The 18,133-nt window shown below is 34.2% G+C and overlaps 1 protein-coding gene and 1 pseudogene across 2 annotated transcripts; one reads left to right on the top strand and one right to left on the bottom strand.

The window, feature by feature from the left end:
* Positions 1-1,615: 1,615 nt before the first annotated feature.
* Positions 1,616-5,724, bottom strand: LOC142638837 (uncharacterized). Of its 2 annotated transcripts, none has more exons than XM_075812897.1 (4): positions 5,379-5,724; positions 4,748-4,863; positions 2,149-2,228; positions 1,616-2,051 (listed from the first exon to the last, which is right to left on the bottom strand). In XM_075812897.1, the coding sequence occupies exons 2-4, from the start codon at positions 4,817-4,819 to the stop codon at positions 1,784-1,786; spliced, it is 420 nt and encodes a 139-aa protein (XP_075669012.1). In that variant the 5' UTR covers positions 4,820-4,863; positions 5,379-5,724; the 3' UTR covers positions 1,616-1,783. The 2 variants fall into 2 exon arrangements, with proteins under 2 accessions (XP_075669012.1, XP_075669013.1); XM_075812898.1 differs by having other exon boundaries at positions 4,748-4,866; positions 5,383-5,724.
* Positions 5,725-13,613: 7,889 nt separating this feature from the next.
* Positions 13,614-16,738, top strand: LOC142640239 (uncharacterized; annotated as a pseudogene).
* The last annotated feature ends 1,395 nt before the right edge of the window (positions 16,739-18,133 follow it).

The following is an 18,133-nucleotide window of genomic DNA, read 5'->3' as shown; positions in this document are numbered from 1 at the left end:
CAAATTTTATCCACCACACTATTGATCCATCAAATTTGTGAGGTATCTCATAAATAGGAAACGAAATAATCTATCCAAAAGCTAAGATACTACTTTCTTATATTGAAATAAATAAAAATTAAACTAATAGTTTTAACAAAAAACCAACTCAATATAAACCCAGCCAACTCAAGTAAAACAAATTTATTGTCTTAAGATTGGATTGGGTCTGAGTTATCAAGTTCTATGCACACACTTAATCAGGATTATGGTGTAATCATAAAAAATCTATAAAATTGTATAAGACCTATTATGATACGGTACAAATTGTTGATCTATTAAGAAGCTACATGTTCTTGAAACAAGCACAACCAAAATGAGAACATTATGATGGATGAATGGGTATTCTAGGAAAGAAGAGATCAAGAGTGAAAACCTAAGTTCAAGGTGAAGGTGGTTCCTCTTAAGGAAAAGATGGAGAAGAATCACTTATGATGATTTAGCGTATGCAATTGAAAGTAATCAATGCAATGTTGAGAAAGAGTAAATTAATTAATTTTGATTAAATTAAAAAGAGATCAATAAAAGCCTAAAATACTAGTATGATTAGGGAAGGAATAAATAGTATGATTTTTTTTTTTTAATTTTTTTTTTGATAGTTGGGGGAGGAAGGATTTGAACCATGAATATCTCCATTAGAAACGCTAGGAGATTTCAATTGAATTATAAGACTCTCGGCTATATAAAGTCTGTTTGAAATCCGCTTATTTTGTTGAAACTGAAAACTTTTTGCTGAAAGTACTGTAAATAAAGGTAAAAGTTAACTAGAATAGTACAGTGAAACCCATGAATAGTACCAAAAAGTACAGTGGAACTCATAAATAGTAGCAAAACTAAGCTGAATAATAAAATGAATTGACAAAATAATCTATGTCAAACGGACACATAATATGATTTTATAATTTATATGGTGATAAAATGACAGAAAAATACATGGGATCCATTCAATTAGTTATTAAACCATATCCACGCCTAATTTGATTGGGATTAAGGTTAACTGAGGTGAGTTTCTTCTTTAGCATTGTTTAAAATTTTTCAACACATTGGAAGGCCGCAACTTCCGGGAACCCATTAGGCTTTTTGGACCGCTTGGAGGCAGAGAAATGGATTTTAAACACCATGTCATGTTTACAAAAGGAACCTATTAAGACATATACAGCTAGTGGAGACTCCAGAGTATAAAGACAATTTTTTTTTTTTTCAGAATTTTATAGAAAGCATGTAAACTTTTACACAATGTTTTCGAGTGACCAAGTTTAGCCTAGAAAGTCTCCTAAAGAATAGAGTTTACCCTAGAAATATTTAGGAGGTATTTGGAAAAATAGTTTAAGTTATGTTGTTTGGGTGTTTTTGATATATATGTGGGTGAAAAAGTGTGTTGAAATGTGTGTAATGTTATTTAAAATGTGAAAAAGATTGTTAGAACTCATCTTCCAAACAGGGCCTTAAACTCCTTGGAACCCATCAAGGCTCTGCAAAATCTTTAAGCTACATATCCATCAGCGTGATTTCAAAGCATTGTTAAGAAGATGAATGTGGAGTACAACTTAAGCTCCCACAATCATGTTACTAGGCATGTGCAAAGCAAAAGTTAACACCTCTAATGAATATTTTATATAAAATTAATTTAATAGAATCAAATCTTTACAGGAAGAGTATATGTGACATTCCCAAAAAAAAGGTATATGTGACAGATAACAAAAGAGAGAGAACCCTCAAGGACTCCATAGACACAGAAAAATAGTTACTTATGTTTTTTATTTGCCTGTGAACATACAGTCATAGGAGCTCTTGCTCGCTTCTTGTCAAATGCACTTGTTCTGCTGTCTAAATCATCATCATCGTCGTCATCCTCATTATCACCTCCATCTCTAGCAGATGGAGTATATTCCTTGGCAATAATAGCAGCTTTTCTTTTTCCAGTGTTTAACTTAGCACGTAGTTTCTTTTCAAGTGGGTCGTTTGAAGGTCTAAATTTGGCCTGGCGTGAGACCTTTGCACCCAATCCAAGCCTACAGGAAAATGTGAAGGGTTGTGGTGAACTTACAATTTCCCATCAACATTAATAGCTATAACAGACAGCAAAGATGGTTATACACTTATACTGACCTATAAGGTTGACCCTCTGATTCTACTTCTGGCGGTTCATTCTCTGCAGCTTTGCTCATATTATTAACCCATTGTTCAGCCTGCATATTAGTAGATTGTATTTGTCAAGCTCAAAAAAAGTCATCTTGAACATAGGTTGGAGAATTGACAATAACAGCAAAGTGGAGAATGTATTGTACTTAGGACCTGTCCTGTGTACATAATTACCCGCCCTATTGTGTCCATACTTCTATGTTTATTCTATGGACGTGAAAAATAACCCAAATACTCCATATGACCCTTGGCTCTCTAGATAAGAAAAATATGCAGTATATTAGCCCACATAAACCTAATGGCTTTATTGATACCCAATGCATGCTGAACTCTAAATATAAGATATAACGATACTAATTACTTTGATTAACTCTGTGTTAGTGTCTCTCGTGCATTTGATACCCTCTGGTTACCCATTGGGAGAAAGCACAAGTTATAAAAAATAAATAAAAAATGAAGACCCGATAAGAAACCACCTGATCAGGCAGAAAGCATAGAAAAGTTCTGCAAGCCCAACATTTTAGGACTTCGAAAATGTAGTAATTCCTACTTTGGCACAAAATTCCCTCCAAATCAGTTTGAAGGAACCTCCTCCAACTCGTTACATGATGAATAAATAGATTCCAAGAATAGAAAAATTGGCTGGAGACCTCACCTCATGAAGTGAAGGTCACTAATTTGAGTCTTCCCTACCCCTTCCCCTTAGGACCAAAAAAATTATCCAAAAAATATATATGTGGTGATAAAACAACCGTCCGCATTTATTTTATCACATGACCCATTAAGCTTAAATAAGTGAGTATGACCATTACATAATGTTAGAATTTTAGTTGGCTAATATCCATGAGTGTATTTAGAATAAGTGTTGCTACTTTTGGTTCAATAAAATAAAGTCTGAAGCAGCTTAAAGTAAAACTTGTTTATCCTCAAAAGTTTCTCGATCAAAGCTCCCCTCAAGGTATTGGTCCAGTGGAACCAACCCTAAGGGGCAAACCCCGAATGCCTACACACCCCCACTAAGTAGGCATCTGGTAAACCACGAAATGCCTTAGCTAGGACTCTAGGAGTCAACTCAAAACCCTGTTTTTGGCCTGCTTAAAAGCAATTGAGGCCCCTTGCTCAAGCAAGCCCTTAAGTTTTTGAATTCCACGAAGTGTGCAAAGGAAGCCGCTGGAAGCCTTTTGTTTTAAGCGATCCAAAGTGAGTAATTTGAAGTTCATTAAATGCATGCAGTGGGGTAGTTGAGTGCTGTGGGCTAGCATGAAAACAAAAGAAAAAGGGCTAGAGGTTGGATGGCAGAAAAACTAAGAGGAGATTCTTCAAGCTGAGTGCTGCCATTTGGAGAAAGCACCAAGAGAGCAAAACCAAATCTTTAGAGCTTCAGCCATTTCATTTTTCCAGCTGAGAGAAAGAAAGAGAGTGAGCTTTTGAGAGCTAAACAAAAAATATTTTTCTCTCCCTCATCTCATTGTATTCTTGATCTTGAGCATTCTTTTAGGCTCAATAAATTAAGCAAATATCACAGAACTCATTTATTTACCCCACCTATATTTCAATCTCATTGTGAGCAAAGTGAGGTTGAAACCACAGAGCTATAATCCAGTGGGGTTCACAAAGGAAAACCTTCAAAAGGTTCTTAGAGTGACAGAGGTTCTGGTAACTAAAGAAGAGACAATTACACAAGGATTCCGGAGAATTTGGGAGTACTGCAGTAGGAAGGCAAGCAGGGAGCTTGCAGAGGTTGTGTAGGTCTAGGCTAGGCAAAGGTTTCGTAAGTCATTGGCCATGTAACTATTCTTTTATGGTGATTTTCGATGCGACTGTCTTTGTCCACGTAGTGATTTTTCCATTGGAAAGTTTTTCCTTTGGTTTTCCACTTCATGACCATTCTATGTGTCAACAATTTCTTTTTTTTGAAATGGTTAGAAATCTCTACTCTTCTACTGGAACCCCTACCCTCACCCTCAACCCCTAGGTATTACCTAGGGAGACGCCATCAGACCTATTGGGTCATTGGCATGTCACCAATTTCTTATTGATGTGGTATTTATTTATCTGTGGTGTATATGTATAATCTGCTGATTTAGTATATTGTGAATATATATATATACATATCTCGTTGAGTTATAGATTATTATTTTTTGTGATTAACTATTAAATCACTTATTATTGTTAATCACCAAGAGATCTGAACATTAATCCGTTTAGGATTTTTCACATAGGTATGGACCGTATGGTAATTAATAATACACATAGATAATCATTTTAGTTGTCACGTAGTGGTTTTTGCGCTTTCCTTAGTGCTTACTATAACTACTTTAAATTTCTTCAAATATTTTGCATGAGCTAATTAAACACATTCCTACTCTAAGATTTATACTAGAGAGGAGGGAAGGAAGACAAATTGCCAGTATCCTTCAGTAGTCACTTGGAATGTGCATCAGTCACATTAGAATATTCACCACAGTATGCAATTTAAAGAAGCAAATCCATTAATCAACTATGTAATCAATAACATCACTTGTACATTGTTAGGATAAATAATTAAAAATAAAGGAATAGTTACCAATTTCAATCCCATATCCCGCTTAACAATTTGTGGAAGGCCAGTTTTTTGTGGTGTCTCTTTAGTGCCCATTGGCAACTTCTTAGCCAGCCTCCAAAATTAATGTTCAAAGTCACCTGCAAAGAGTCATCTATTATACAACTTGTAGCGAAAACATAAGCAATGATAATTTGATAGTTGGGGTAGGGGGGATTTGAACCCTCAATGTCTCCTTTGAAAATACTAGGATTGTCAACCAGTTGAGTTACAAGGGTCTTATTCTAACTGAATGAGTACAATATTCAATTCGCCTGAAATGAATGAAACATTGACCTGGGTGTGCAATAAAGCAAGATGTTTCTCCAACAAATGTGAAATCCAAAGTTGGGTCTTTGTTCATACACTACATATAGGTTTATGGAATCAAAGTTTTCTTCAAATGTACAGAAGACCCCTTTAAATTGATTTATCAACGAAGATGCTATTCCCAATAACTATATCTTATAGTGAAGCATTATTACAGCAGAACTTTCTGCTAGCCAATTTCTCAAACACTTGGTGTGCGCGTAAACACAAAAACAACGTATGCACATACATATAAACACACAATTTACATATTTGAATTGTGTCAAGGCGTAGGAAAGAAAAGAACCTGTTTTTTGTTATCAAATCACAGTTTGGGCGTTGTACTTGTCTTGTGTCCCCCTCTCCCTATTTTTTTGTGGTGCTGCTTGTCCAGACTCTGTTTGGTCATAAACTTTCGAAAGTGTTTGCTATTTATTTAGCATTGGTTGCCTAGAACACCGTACCTTGGGGCGAAGACCTTAGCAGCCGGAACAAGAGCTGAGACAAGAACTGCGGCCGCTCCTTGTTGAGAACAGCGGCTGCGAGGTAGGAGGCGGGAGTGGAAGGGAGGGATTGGTCTTTGGGAGATGTCGCCTATGACTGCGCAGAGGTGTTGGTGATACTGATGGTGAGTGATTCTAGGAACAGTGTGGGTTCCCTAAATGTTTTTTTTTTCTTTTAATTCCGAAATTTATTATAAAACAAAAAAAAAAACCGAAACGACGTTGTTTTAGCTAAATTAAGGTATGATATAATTAGAGTTTAACGGAGTACCAAATTGACAACAATTAAAAATTAAAAGATTAAAATAACAAAACTGAAAATTAAAGGATTGAAATAAAAAAAGTTGAAAGTTAGAGCATCAGTTTTGAGTTTTTGCCTATAAAAAATTATGCGAGTATCGGCCAAAACCTTTTGGGTTGTTTTTTGCATTTTACACATTTTTCTTAACATCATCATTCTAATATGCAAATAGTAGGTCAATTACTCGCGCTTTGCGTGTGCAATAATACTATTTTTTTTTAGTATTATAATGTTTAAAAGTGATATATAAATAACTGTGTGTATTTTTTATTTATTTAAAAAAGAAGTAAGGTAACGTGAAATAATATTTAATAATGAGATAAAAAACTGTAAATGAGGTAAGGTGTGGAATAATATTTAGAAATGAGATAGAGAACTATAAAAAGTTGAAACTCAATGTGCGAATGGATGGAAAATTGTGATAACTGTACATAATTTGGATAAAAAAAAATATTGAAATGTTTTAAAAAATTTAAAAAAATCATAGAAATTTCGGGATGAGGAGTAATTTTGTTTTTTATAAAGATAATTGAAATTTTTTTTTTTATAATACTAAGTATTTTAACGAACACCGGAGAAAATAATTGAAGTATTTGAATTCAAATAGATAACAATTACATGTAGGAATTAAACATTTAATAGTATAGATTTATATAATTGAAAATAATGCTAAACAATATTGGATTACACTAATTAAGAATTCATTGCCTTTTTGGATAAAGTAAAGTAATCTAACTTTAAACGAAAGTTTGATTAATTTAGATTTGATATTATCTAAATAAATTATATTTAAATTAAGAATGTTCTTTTTATTAGTTTTCTACGAATTCTCTAATTTGGTTTTTATTTATTAGATTAAATTACAGATTACTCTCTCAAAGTTTAGCGTAGTTTGATTTTGCCCATTAAAGTTTCAAAATTTTAATTCGCACTCCAAACGTTAGATATCATTTATATTTGTTCTCTTTCATCCATGTATTGTGCGCAGCTATTTGTTAAGTGTCACTTGAGACTTAGGTGAGCTAAGGATCTAATGAATATATCATTTTAGTTATGCCACATCATTTAAATAGCTTAAAAAAATATTTAAAATTATATAAATTAAAAATAAATAATAAAATAACTAGAAAATAATAGAAAACTAGGGATGATAATTTTTCCCCTCCCTGCTTCGTCCCGCACGGGTTTTTCCCGCCCCGCAAAGGTGGTGAGGCGAAGATGGAGCAAGATTTTAGCCACGTACCACAGGACGGGGCGGAGATGGGTTTAGACTTTTTAGACCCACCTGCCCCGCCCCACCCTTAGGGGTGTGCGCAGGTCAGATTGGGCGGATAAAGACTAATATTTCTATCCAATCCATCAATAACGAGTTGAAAAAATTCAAATCCGCTACCAACCCACCAAAGTTTAAATTCGGCAGATTGGTTACAAATTTTGGTGGTTTCAACTCGGCGGGTTGGGCGGGTTGGTATTAACAACATTTTTTTAAAAAAATTATCACAAACTACAATTTTTTATTGAATAGTCTCAAAATATAACTAATGCACAAAAATAAAATTAAAGGTAGATTTTATTGAATAATCTCAATTCTAACATAAACATAGGATCAATGAAAAAGAGATATATCATCTCTAGCAAAAGTAGGCTCTACCTTACAACTTAGGAAAATTAAATCAACAAACTCAAAGTTTTAACATTTCCAAAGTCACATCAAGGATTAAAAAAAAAAAATAGACAAAGACAAAGAATTAGATGAACTGTATTCTTATGTAATATATAACATATTTAACTTTGATATATAATGAACTACTTTAATATACAATGAACTTGCTTACCAAAATGGCTTTACTTGTAATATTATAACACATTTTATAATATATAAACAGATCAAATGACATAAACTGAAATAAAAAATACAAAAAATATTTAAACAATAGAAGACAATTACACAATTACATACCTTTGTGATTGTCGGTGAAGAATTTAAATGATAAGAAATAGCCTACAAAAAGGTTAAAGAAGAAAGAGAAAGGGAAAGACAGTGGCTGAAGGTGAAAGCCAAAAGTGAAAGGTAAGAAAAAAATAAGTGAGACCTAAAGCCACAAAGTGTATATTGTATATACGGCTGAAGTAAATGGGATGGGTGGTAGGTAGGGGTGTTTAGGGTTTCAATGTTTGACTTTTAAGATTTTGTTTAAGGAATTTTTTGAAGGCTAGTTATGTTTAGGGAATTGATTATTGATTAGTTGTAAAAATTTATTAGGTGAATTGATTAACTTTAAATACTTAACAATCTAAACTAATATTTTTTTTATGTATGTATAATTAAGCGGGCGGGTCGGGTTGTAGCGGGTTGGCAATTTTTCAATCCATAACCCAATCTAATCCGCAATTTTGGGGAGTCTAACCCGCCCAACTCAAAACGCCTAACGTAATGACCCGCACGGGGCTGGCGAGTCGGGTGCGGGTCGAGCAGGTTGGCGGGTTAAGTGAATATTTTGCACACCCCTACCCGCCCCTTCCCGTCCCTGTCACGCCTCACATTGTTAAGGGTTATAGTTATAAATTTTTCATACTCTAAAATCCTACTATTTAAACAAACATATCAATGTTAGCTTATTTTATTTCCCCCAATGTAGTTCTTTACCTTTATTTTGTCATGTGTTATAATATGAGTTTTTTTTTTTAATTTTTTATGATTGTCTTGTTAAACACTTGAATATATTATTCAATTATTGCTAAACATTGATTTAATTTTATGGGATAAATTTAGTTGTAATTTCAAGTATATTTTTATTAATGAAATAGGTTTCATTAAAAAAAATTGTACTAGTTGTTGGGCAAATTAACAAAAGTAGTAGAGTTTTACGAGGTGGGGCAGGGCTTTGCGGGGCCCCAAGGGATGGGGACGAGGTAAGAAGATTTTTCCCATCATGCGAGGCAGGGCGAGGCGGGGATGGGGCAAGACAAAATCTTGCGGGGTGGGGGCGAAGACCCCATCCTTTGGACCCGCCTTGCCCCATTGCCATCCCTATAGAAAACTGAATTAGATCTAATCATCTCTCACTCACCTAGGCTCTTATCTCTTTAGCTTTCTAAAGTTTTGATATTAAAAAAAGATTTGTGAATTGACGAGTGGGGTTTGTTTGGAAGTGACTTAAAGGCCTGAGGATTGGAGAAAGTGCTCCATTTGGCCAAGGTTTTCATTTAGCTTTGGAAAAATCAAATCAAATCAAATCAACAGCCCCTTCTTGTACACTTGTTAAATGACCCAGGACTTTCTATTATATCAAACTAGCTTGTAATTCTATGCATATACATGAATACATTTAAAAATATACAAAAAGATGCAAAGTATAATTTCTATATATATAATTTAAATAATATTAATAGTCATTCTTATATTTTGTAACTCTTTAAAAAGTCTTGTAAGAATATTATTATGTATAAAATATATACCGTCCATGTTTTTTTTATTACTTCTTAATTTTGTTATTGTGAAGCACTCTTTTTTTTTACGATTCATTTATTCTAGACTTTTTAGTTTTTGTATTCAATAATTCATTTGGATGAATATTTATGATGTGATCTCACATTTGATTATAAAATTAGGAAATAAAACTCTTTTTCAAATTAAATAATTTAGGACACATTGCGCAAAATTGGACTCTAATTTAAAATTATAATTGGATTTTCTCTAAAGTCTAAACTTTACCTATTAATATATATATATATATATATATATATATATATATATATATATATATATATATATATATATATATATAGATATAGAGGGAAAAGAAGGGGGGATGGGGGAGGGACAATAGTAATAAATGGGTAATCTTGGAACATAAAAATTACAAGAGTGGAAAAAGAAATTGATATCCAACAACAAGAAAGATTCCTATCAAAGTTGTGGCTCAAGTAATTCCAAGTAATAAGTTGTTCTAAACTTCTTGGAGCTTTTTTTTTTTGGTTGGTATAATAACTCTGTTATGATAAGCAAATTATAGTAAGGACAATGGAAAAATGATGAAGAATCCTTTGGTTAAGTTGGGATCCACTGTGCCTTCAAAAAAAAAAAAGTTGGGATCTACTGTGCGTGTCAAAATTGCAAGGTGCCATGGACTTTATGATATTCAAGCATTTAAGTTGGCTCTTGTAACAAAACAAATTTGAGACTCTCATGCACAATATTCATTCATGACTCCATAATGCTTCCAAGGAGATATAATATTTTCCTTTTTGCATATTCCATGAAGGTTAGATGAGATATATTTTTCTTTAAAAAATTATGAAAGGTTTTAAAAAAGAAAAAAGGGGGGGGGGGGGGGGGAAGGAAGACTAGTTATTCTTTTCATGAAGCATCATGCAATTATCTTATGTGCGGATTTGAAGCTTAAACTAGTAGAAAATATTGAATTTCAATCATTAACCAATATTTCAACATTCTCCCCCATTAGGTAATGCCCAACATGTGCAACTCTTTAATTTTAAATAGGGGGTGAGTAAGATTTATGGTTTACACTTCTATAGGATTCCATTATTTTATTTCATGATAAAGTATAGCATTTATTAAAAAAAACACCCTATTATTCTAACACTTAAATGCAAATAATTTCCAAAAGTGAACCAAATGGAGAATATACAAATGTACAATTGTAAAAATAAGGTGTGATAAATGGTTGCTAACTCCAACCAGTCCACATATAAACTTGTTTCATTTAGGAAATTTGTACATGAGAGTATTGTTTGATTTGGTCGATGAGAGAACAAAATGATGAAAAGAAGATTTGTTAGTTTAAGTTTTAAGAATCAATGACCACATTAGAGGTTGTTTTGGTTGGGATATGAGAACAAAATATTTCAATACTGGTGAATATTAGTGTACAATTTTAGAAATTCAATATATATATATATATATATATATATATATATGTACAATCAGTTTTATATATGTTTGTCTGTATGTTTGTTTCTCAGGTCATGATCCTAGAGAACGACTTCGATTTCTAGTCAAAAGTAGGCCAATGGACGTGTCAAGGTTTCAAAGCCAAATCCTACATATGAAGAGTGGCTCTGCAAAAACTCATCTACTCGTTTGTTGGATAAACTCAACCTCCTCTTACATCTGCACTCAAATCCTCAAGTCCAATAAATTTTGGCTCATGTAATAGATTTGACTCGTTCACATAAGCCTTAGAATGACCTTCATGAGAACTTCACTCAACAATCCCAAACTTGAGAAATGCAATTGCAATTGCCTTCTCTCCTACTTCTAAGATTCTTATGCCCTTGCTTTCACCTCCAAAAATCTATTGTGAAATAGTAGTTCCTTCAATTGGAGTTTGTGAAATTTCAATAGATTTGAAAGATAAATGTGAGCCTTCAAATCGTATCTATTTGGCTTAGCTTTCTAGCCTATATCTATATGTAGGGATGGCAATGGGGTGGGTCCAAAGGATGAGGTTTTCGCCCCTACCCTGCATGATTTTGTCTTACCCCATCCTCGCCTGCCATGCATGATGGAGAAATTTTTTTTGCCCCATCCCTGCCCCCTTGGGATCTTGGGAAGCCCCACCCCACCCCCTAAAACTCTACTTCTTGTTAATTTACCCGTAACTATTACAATTGTTTTTAATAAAATCTTTTTCGTTATGTCTGAAGGATGGGGTCTTCGCCCCCACCCCGCCCCGCTCTACATGATGGAGAAAATTTTCTTGCCCCATCCCCGCCCCCTTGGGATCCTCCAAAGCCCCATCCAACCCTGTAAAACTCTAGTTCTTGTTAATTTACCCACAACTTTTATAATTGTTTTTAAGAAAATATGTTTTGTTAATAAAAGTATACTTGAAATTACAAATAATTTTATCCCATCAAATCGAACTAATTTTTAGCAAAAATTGAATAATATTATTAGACAATATAACAACAAAAACAAAAATCTCATAATACAAAATCAATGATTCAATAGTATATAAATTTGTTTATAATAAAGACAATAAAATTTTTAAATTGGTACCTTATTTCCAACCTTGCTAGAGAGAGAGAGAAAAAAAAAAAAAAAAGAGGCAGAAAGTTTTGTTGGGTATAACAAAATAAGCTGATAATATGTTTGTTTAAATAGTAGGGTTTTAGAGTATGAAAAATTTACAATCTAACCATTATCATTGCGGGGTGGTACAGGGCGGGGATGGGGTAGGTTGGGTTTAAAAATCCATCCCCGCACCACGGGGTGAAGCAGGGATGGGTTTAGACTTTTTAAACCCAACCCGCCCCGCCTTGTGGTGCGGAGCTAAAATCTCGCCCCATCCCTACCCCATCATCTTTGCAGGGTGAGGAAAACTCGCGTGGGGCGAACCGGAGAAGGGCGGGTCAAGCAGGACGAGGCAAAATTGTCATCCCTATGACTATATATTCATTTTGATTCACGTCATGCTAATTTCGAATATTAAAAGAGTTTCCACTAGATAATGCTCCAATGTATGTATTCACTTTATATATATATATATATTAGCCTCTGAGCATGCGCATGAAGACTCTTCTATCTATTTTGGGTAAAGGTTAATAATTTGCATCTATTATATTTATAAAAAAAAATTTATTTTTCAAACAAATAAAAATGATAAACTTTAGAAATAAACAGTAACTGTAATTTCTTTTTTTGAACGTGAAGGGAAAAAATCTTAAATTTTATGAGCTCCTTTTTTTAATTCAAAATGAAATTTATTATTTGACGAGTGTATTTTTTAAATTTCATAAAAATCCAATTGAAAGAGAATAATCCTCTTATGTATAGTATAGATAGATAGATAGATATGTTTAAAAACATATAATTTAAAATCCACATATTTGAAAAGTTTGAATATTAGTCTAAGTTCAATAACTTAATGTATTAGCTTAAACAACATATTATATATTTTCAAAATTTTCAATGTTTTTTGTTATACCAACCAAAACTTGAAAAATCCTCAATATTTTATTCACTACATTTTAAAGGAGTATTGGTACCAATTTAATGGCTGATATAGTGCATATCACCTGTAAGTGCACAATTGCACCTGGACCTAAAGACAATTACGGGCTCAGGCAGTGGCAGCGCCACGTTATGGTCAGGGTGTTCCTAGGAACACCCTGACTTGAAATTTATATATATAAATTTTTTTTTTTTTTACCCTTAAAAAATAAAATAGGAACACCCTCAGTTAAAATTAGGAACACCCTCACATTAAAAAAATATATATTTGTTCTACTTTCAAGCCAAAAAAATAAAAACCCAAAAAAAAATTTCAACTAAAATTTGAAAAAAAAAAAAAAAAAATTTGTAACAGAGAAAAAAAAAATGTAAGAGCAAACTGCAAACGGATCACAACAAGCCCAACAGAGACAGATCATAGCAAAATGTAAGAGCAAACGGATCACAGCAAGCCCAACATCAAGCCCACTGCCCACGGCAAGCCCAACAAAGACAGAGGAAGCAAACCCACGGTTTCTCAACCAAAAAAAAAAAAACAAAAAATTACAGACCCATCAGAAACCTCAAATCAATTATCAGAGTTCAGTACATCATCACTAAAGCTCTTCTCAAAAAAATTAAAAAAAAATTAGTAAAGCTAAACAAACCTAAAAAGGAGAAACAGAGCAACGACGCTCCCCTTCGAAGCTAGATCGATCCACCGTCCACGGTTCCAGCCGCTCATCGGAGATCGGCCTCGTCGCCCTCGTCGCATCGGAGATGGAGATCGGTCCGCAACTCCGCAACATCCAGTCGCAGCGCTCATCGTCGCCGCGCTCATCCACGCCGTCGCCATCGCCATCGCCATCGTCGACGCCGTCACCATCCCAGGTATTTCTCTCTCTTTTTCTCTCTGACTCTCTGTCTCTCTCTCACCTCTCGGTCTCTCACTCTCTCTATACTCTCTCAAATCTGAAATGAAATAGGAATAAATGAATGAAAATGAAATGTGTGCCTGCCTTTAATCTTTATTTATGACTTTCTCTCTCTCTCTCTTTACTCTTTAGTCATTATTAAATTTATGACTTTGTCTGTTTGTCTCATTGTTGAACTGGACCAACTGGTGATCCGTGATTGGCTGCTGATTCCAGCAGCACTCAGTTTTGTTTGTTTGCTTTTAAAGAAACAAGCACTCAGTAACACAGTAACACTTTAACTTTTTTTTTTTTTTACTTTTTTAATTTGACATTTTGCTTTTGGCTTTATCTTATGATTGAATCTTATCCGTTGATTGGTGTGTAAATTGAAATGTGTTGGTGTTGGTGTTGCCGTGTTGGACTATTGGTGTGTATTGATATTGGACTCAACTCAAAGACATTAATTGTCTTTTAGCGTTATTGTGATTTGTAAAATTGTGATTGTGAAATTTTCTGATTGGTAGCTAGATTTTGTGAAATTTTCTGATTGTCTTTTAGCGTTAATAATTTAATTAATCAATACATTATAAAAGACAAAAATAAATAAATTATGTTAGACTAAACAACAATTAATAATCTTATAATTAATGAAACAATAATATAACAAATTATAATTTATAAAAGACAAACAAATTAATAAAACAACTAAATAATAATAATTAATAATTTATTGATATTTCAAATAAACTTATAATTTATTGTTTATTCTTTTGCTAGAATTATGGACAAATACTTGATAAAAAAACCACGTACCCAAGATTCATCTCCTGTGCAAGATTCATCTCCATCTTCTAAGTGAAGTCGTGTTGACTTTAACTTAGAAAATCTTCCTTCAGATCCTGGGCTACGACAAAAGATATCATCTTATCATCCTAATAATCATCATAAAATAAGAAGATATTATTTAGGAAAAGGGCCTTGTCGACCTCCTCATGATTACCCGGTATCATATTTTTCTGGAAAGCCCCGTCGATTTAGAGTCGAATGGTATGAAAATAGAAATTGGTTGGAATATAGTATAGCCAAAGATGCAGCATTTTTTTTTTATTGCTACCTATTTGGGAAAGATGTTGGTAAGCAAGGAGGAGGTGACACTTTTGTAACGAAGGGATTCAGACTTTGGAATCAGGTTGGGAAGTTAGATTCCCATGTTGAAGGAGTTAATAATGCTCATAACCAAGCTGTCAAGAAGAGTGAAGATTTACAGAAGGAAAAGCAACACATTCAAAGTGTGTTGGTTAAGCAATCAGATCAAGATAAAGCTAAATATCGGATTCAATTAAACACAATAGTTGATTGCGTAAGATTCCTTTTATTCCGAGGATTAGCTTTTCGTGGTCACGATGAATCTCAAGATTCAAGTGATAAAGGAAATTTCCTTGAGCTTCTATAATTTTTGGGGGATCACAATGAATCTATCAATGAAGTGATGCAAAATACTTGGAAAAATTGCAAGCTTACCCATCCTGATATTCAAAAAGACATGGTGAATGCAATTGCACATGAAACATCCAAAGCCATCATCGAGGATCTTGGCAATGGGTTCTTTTCAATATTAGTTGATGAGTCACGTGATATCTCAGTGAAAGAACAAATGGCACTCGTTCTTCGTTATGTGAACAAACAAGGAATTATTATAGAGCGGTTCCTTGGTATTGTACATGTAGCAAGTACCACCGCTTTGTCACTCAAATGTGCTATTGAAGGTTTACTTTGTGAACATAATTTGAGTTTATCGAGACTACGTGGGCAAGGTTATGACGGAGCTAGTAATATGCAAGGTGATATCAATGGTCTCAAAACTTTAATTTTGAAAGAGAATAAATCAGCATTTTATGTCCATTATTTTGCTCATCAACTTCAATTGACACTTGTTGCCGTTGCTAAAAATCACATTAACATTGCTGATTTTTTTTATGTGGTTAGTAATTTAGTAACTGTTGTTGGAGGCTCTTGTAAGAGACGAGATGCTCTTCGAGATGCTCAATTTGCCAAAATTAAAGAAGATTTAGAGAATGGTGTACGAAGAAGTGGACAAGGTTTGAATCAAGAGACAAATCTTAAACGTCCTGGTGATACACGTTGGGGATCATATTATGGGACTATTCTCAACTTGATTTTGATGTTCTCTGCTGTTGCTGATGTACTTGAGATTATTGAAGAGGATGGGGTCTCCGACCAAAAAGTTGAAGCTCGATCTATTATGAGGTCAATTCTATCTTTTGAATTTGTTTTTGCTCTACACTTGATGAAAAACATTTTAGGGATCACAAATGAGTTGTCAATAGCATTGCAAAAAAAAAATCAAGATATAGTAAATGATATGGATCTTGTTAAAGTGTCTAAGCAACGATTGCAAGTGATGAGAGATGATGAATGGACATCTTTATTGACTGAAGTGTCTTCATTTTGTGCTACACATGAAATTCCTATCTTGAACATGGATGAAATATTTGTAGTTAGTGGGAGGCCACGACGCAATACCCAACAAAATACAAATTTACATCATTATCGTGTTGAGCTATTCTACACTGTCATAGATATGCAACTTCAAGAGCTAAACAATCGTTTTTCAAAGGTGAATACCGATTTGCTAATTTGTATGGCTTGCTTGAATCCAAGTAATTCATTTGTGGCTTTTGATATGGAAAAGTTAATACATCTAGCAAAGTTCTATCCATATGATTTTCCTGGGACAGATATCTTGGCACTTGACTCTCAGCTTCAGAATTTCATTTTTGATATGCGCAACAATGACTTGTTTTTAGAGCTTCAAGGAGTTAGTGAACTTGCTAAAAAGTTAGTGAGCACGAGGAAGCATGAGACTTATCCATTAGTCTATTTGCTTGTGAAGTTAACTTTGACCCTTCCTGTTGCTACTGCAACAGTAGAAAGAAGTTTTTCAGCAATGAAATATATAAAGAATGAACTGCACAATCGAATGGGAGATCAGTGGATGAATGATTGCTTGGTTGTATATATTGAAAAAGATATAGCTTGTAGCATTGATAACGAGACTATCATGCAACGATTTCAAAATATGAAAAATCGTAGAAGGCAATTGTAAATTTTATGTATTTACATGTTTTTTGATTGTTGTTGTCAATATATAAAATTTTCTTTTTATTAGATCGTGTAATTTATACTTATTAAGGAACACCCTAGGAAAAATTCCTAGAGTCGCCATTGGGCTCAGGCCCAATGAGCCTTAAACAATAAAATTTGTAGAGTGTGGGCTTCAAATCTAGGTTAGAGGTACTGAGAACTTGATAACAGGCTAAAAGTTACAAACACTTGTAAATAACAAATGATAATTGCAAATAGACCTCCTCGGACGTAAACCGAGGACTACTTCTATATTATTTCTCTTTCTCTCTTAGAAGTTACAATTCTTAATTTCTTTCTTTGTTACCGACCGACCTCTTTCTCTGGCGTTCATCCAACTTAAATACTTCTTTTTCTGATACTTTATCCACGTGTTGCTCCAACTTCCTCCCCCTAGATATTTCTTTTCTTAGTACCTTTGAATAGTGACCAGAAATTTCAGTTCTACTGTTCAGGGGTCACTTCCCCATTAATGCGACCAAGGAGGTAGGTGCAGAGTCTTTAATGTGGTGGTGGCATCCTTTTCTTTTGGTATTTTTCTAACACCGGTGTACCTCGAAGATTCAGGGTTTCCCCCTTTAACCATTAGTCTTTCCAAAGTTGTGCCTTGACCTTCATAATGGAGCTCTGAGTTCCCTTGGATCTGTCCGAGGAGAAGCTCGCCCTCGGCTGTATCCTCGGAACCTCGGTGTATGGGCCAATTCGTAGAGTTAACAAATTCTTAACTCTGGAGCAGGTCGGCCCTCCATGCTATAGTCCAAAGGCCCATATGCCCACTTGGGTTCTTTTACTGCCCACAATAGCCCCTAAAAACTCTATTTTTCATTATCCGAGGAGAAAAATAGGGTTTTGATCCAACGAGGACTTACCCCACACGTTTTGTAAATAATTGCACGTGTGGAGACCGTTTTGCGTTCCAAAAGATGCCACTTGGCGGTTTTATTTTAAAAAACGCACGCATTTATTACCGCAAGTTATGCCTTGTCCCCTACGTTCAACGGTGAGATGAGCATACAACGGCCCTTATTACTCCATGAAAATTTGGGCGGGACAAATGTAATTTCAAGGCCGCTTCCCGCACGTCGTGACGCTTTGGGAACCTGCGCCTTCATTTATTTCTTCAGAGGCTAATCCCATCAAAACATCAGTAATCACCTTTTGTCTGCACAAATCCGTGAAAATTCGCACAACTTCAAATTTGTAAGTGATTATTCCTTT

This window comes from Castanea sativa, chromosome 6 (assembly GCF_040712315.1).
Source record: "Castanea sativa cultivar Marrone di Chiusa Pesio chromosome 6, ASM4071231v1".
In the NCBI taxonomy this organism is placed as follows: Eukaryota; Viridiplantae; Streptophyta; class Magnoliopsida; order Fagales; family Fagaceae; genus Castanea; species Castanea sativa.
Note: the sequence above shows the minus strand (reverse complement) of the source record. Positions and strands in the feature narration are given on the sequence as shown.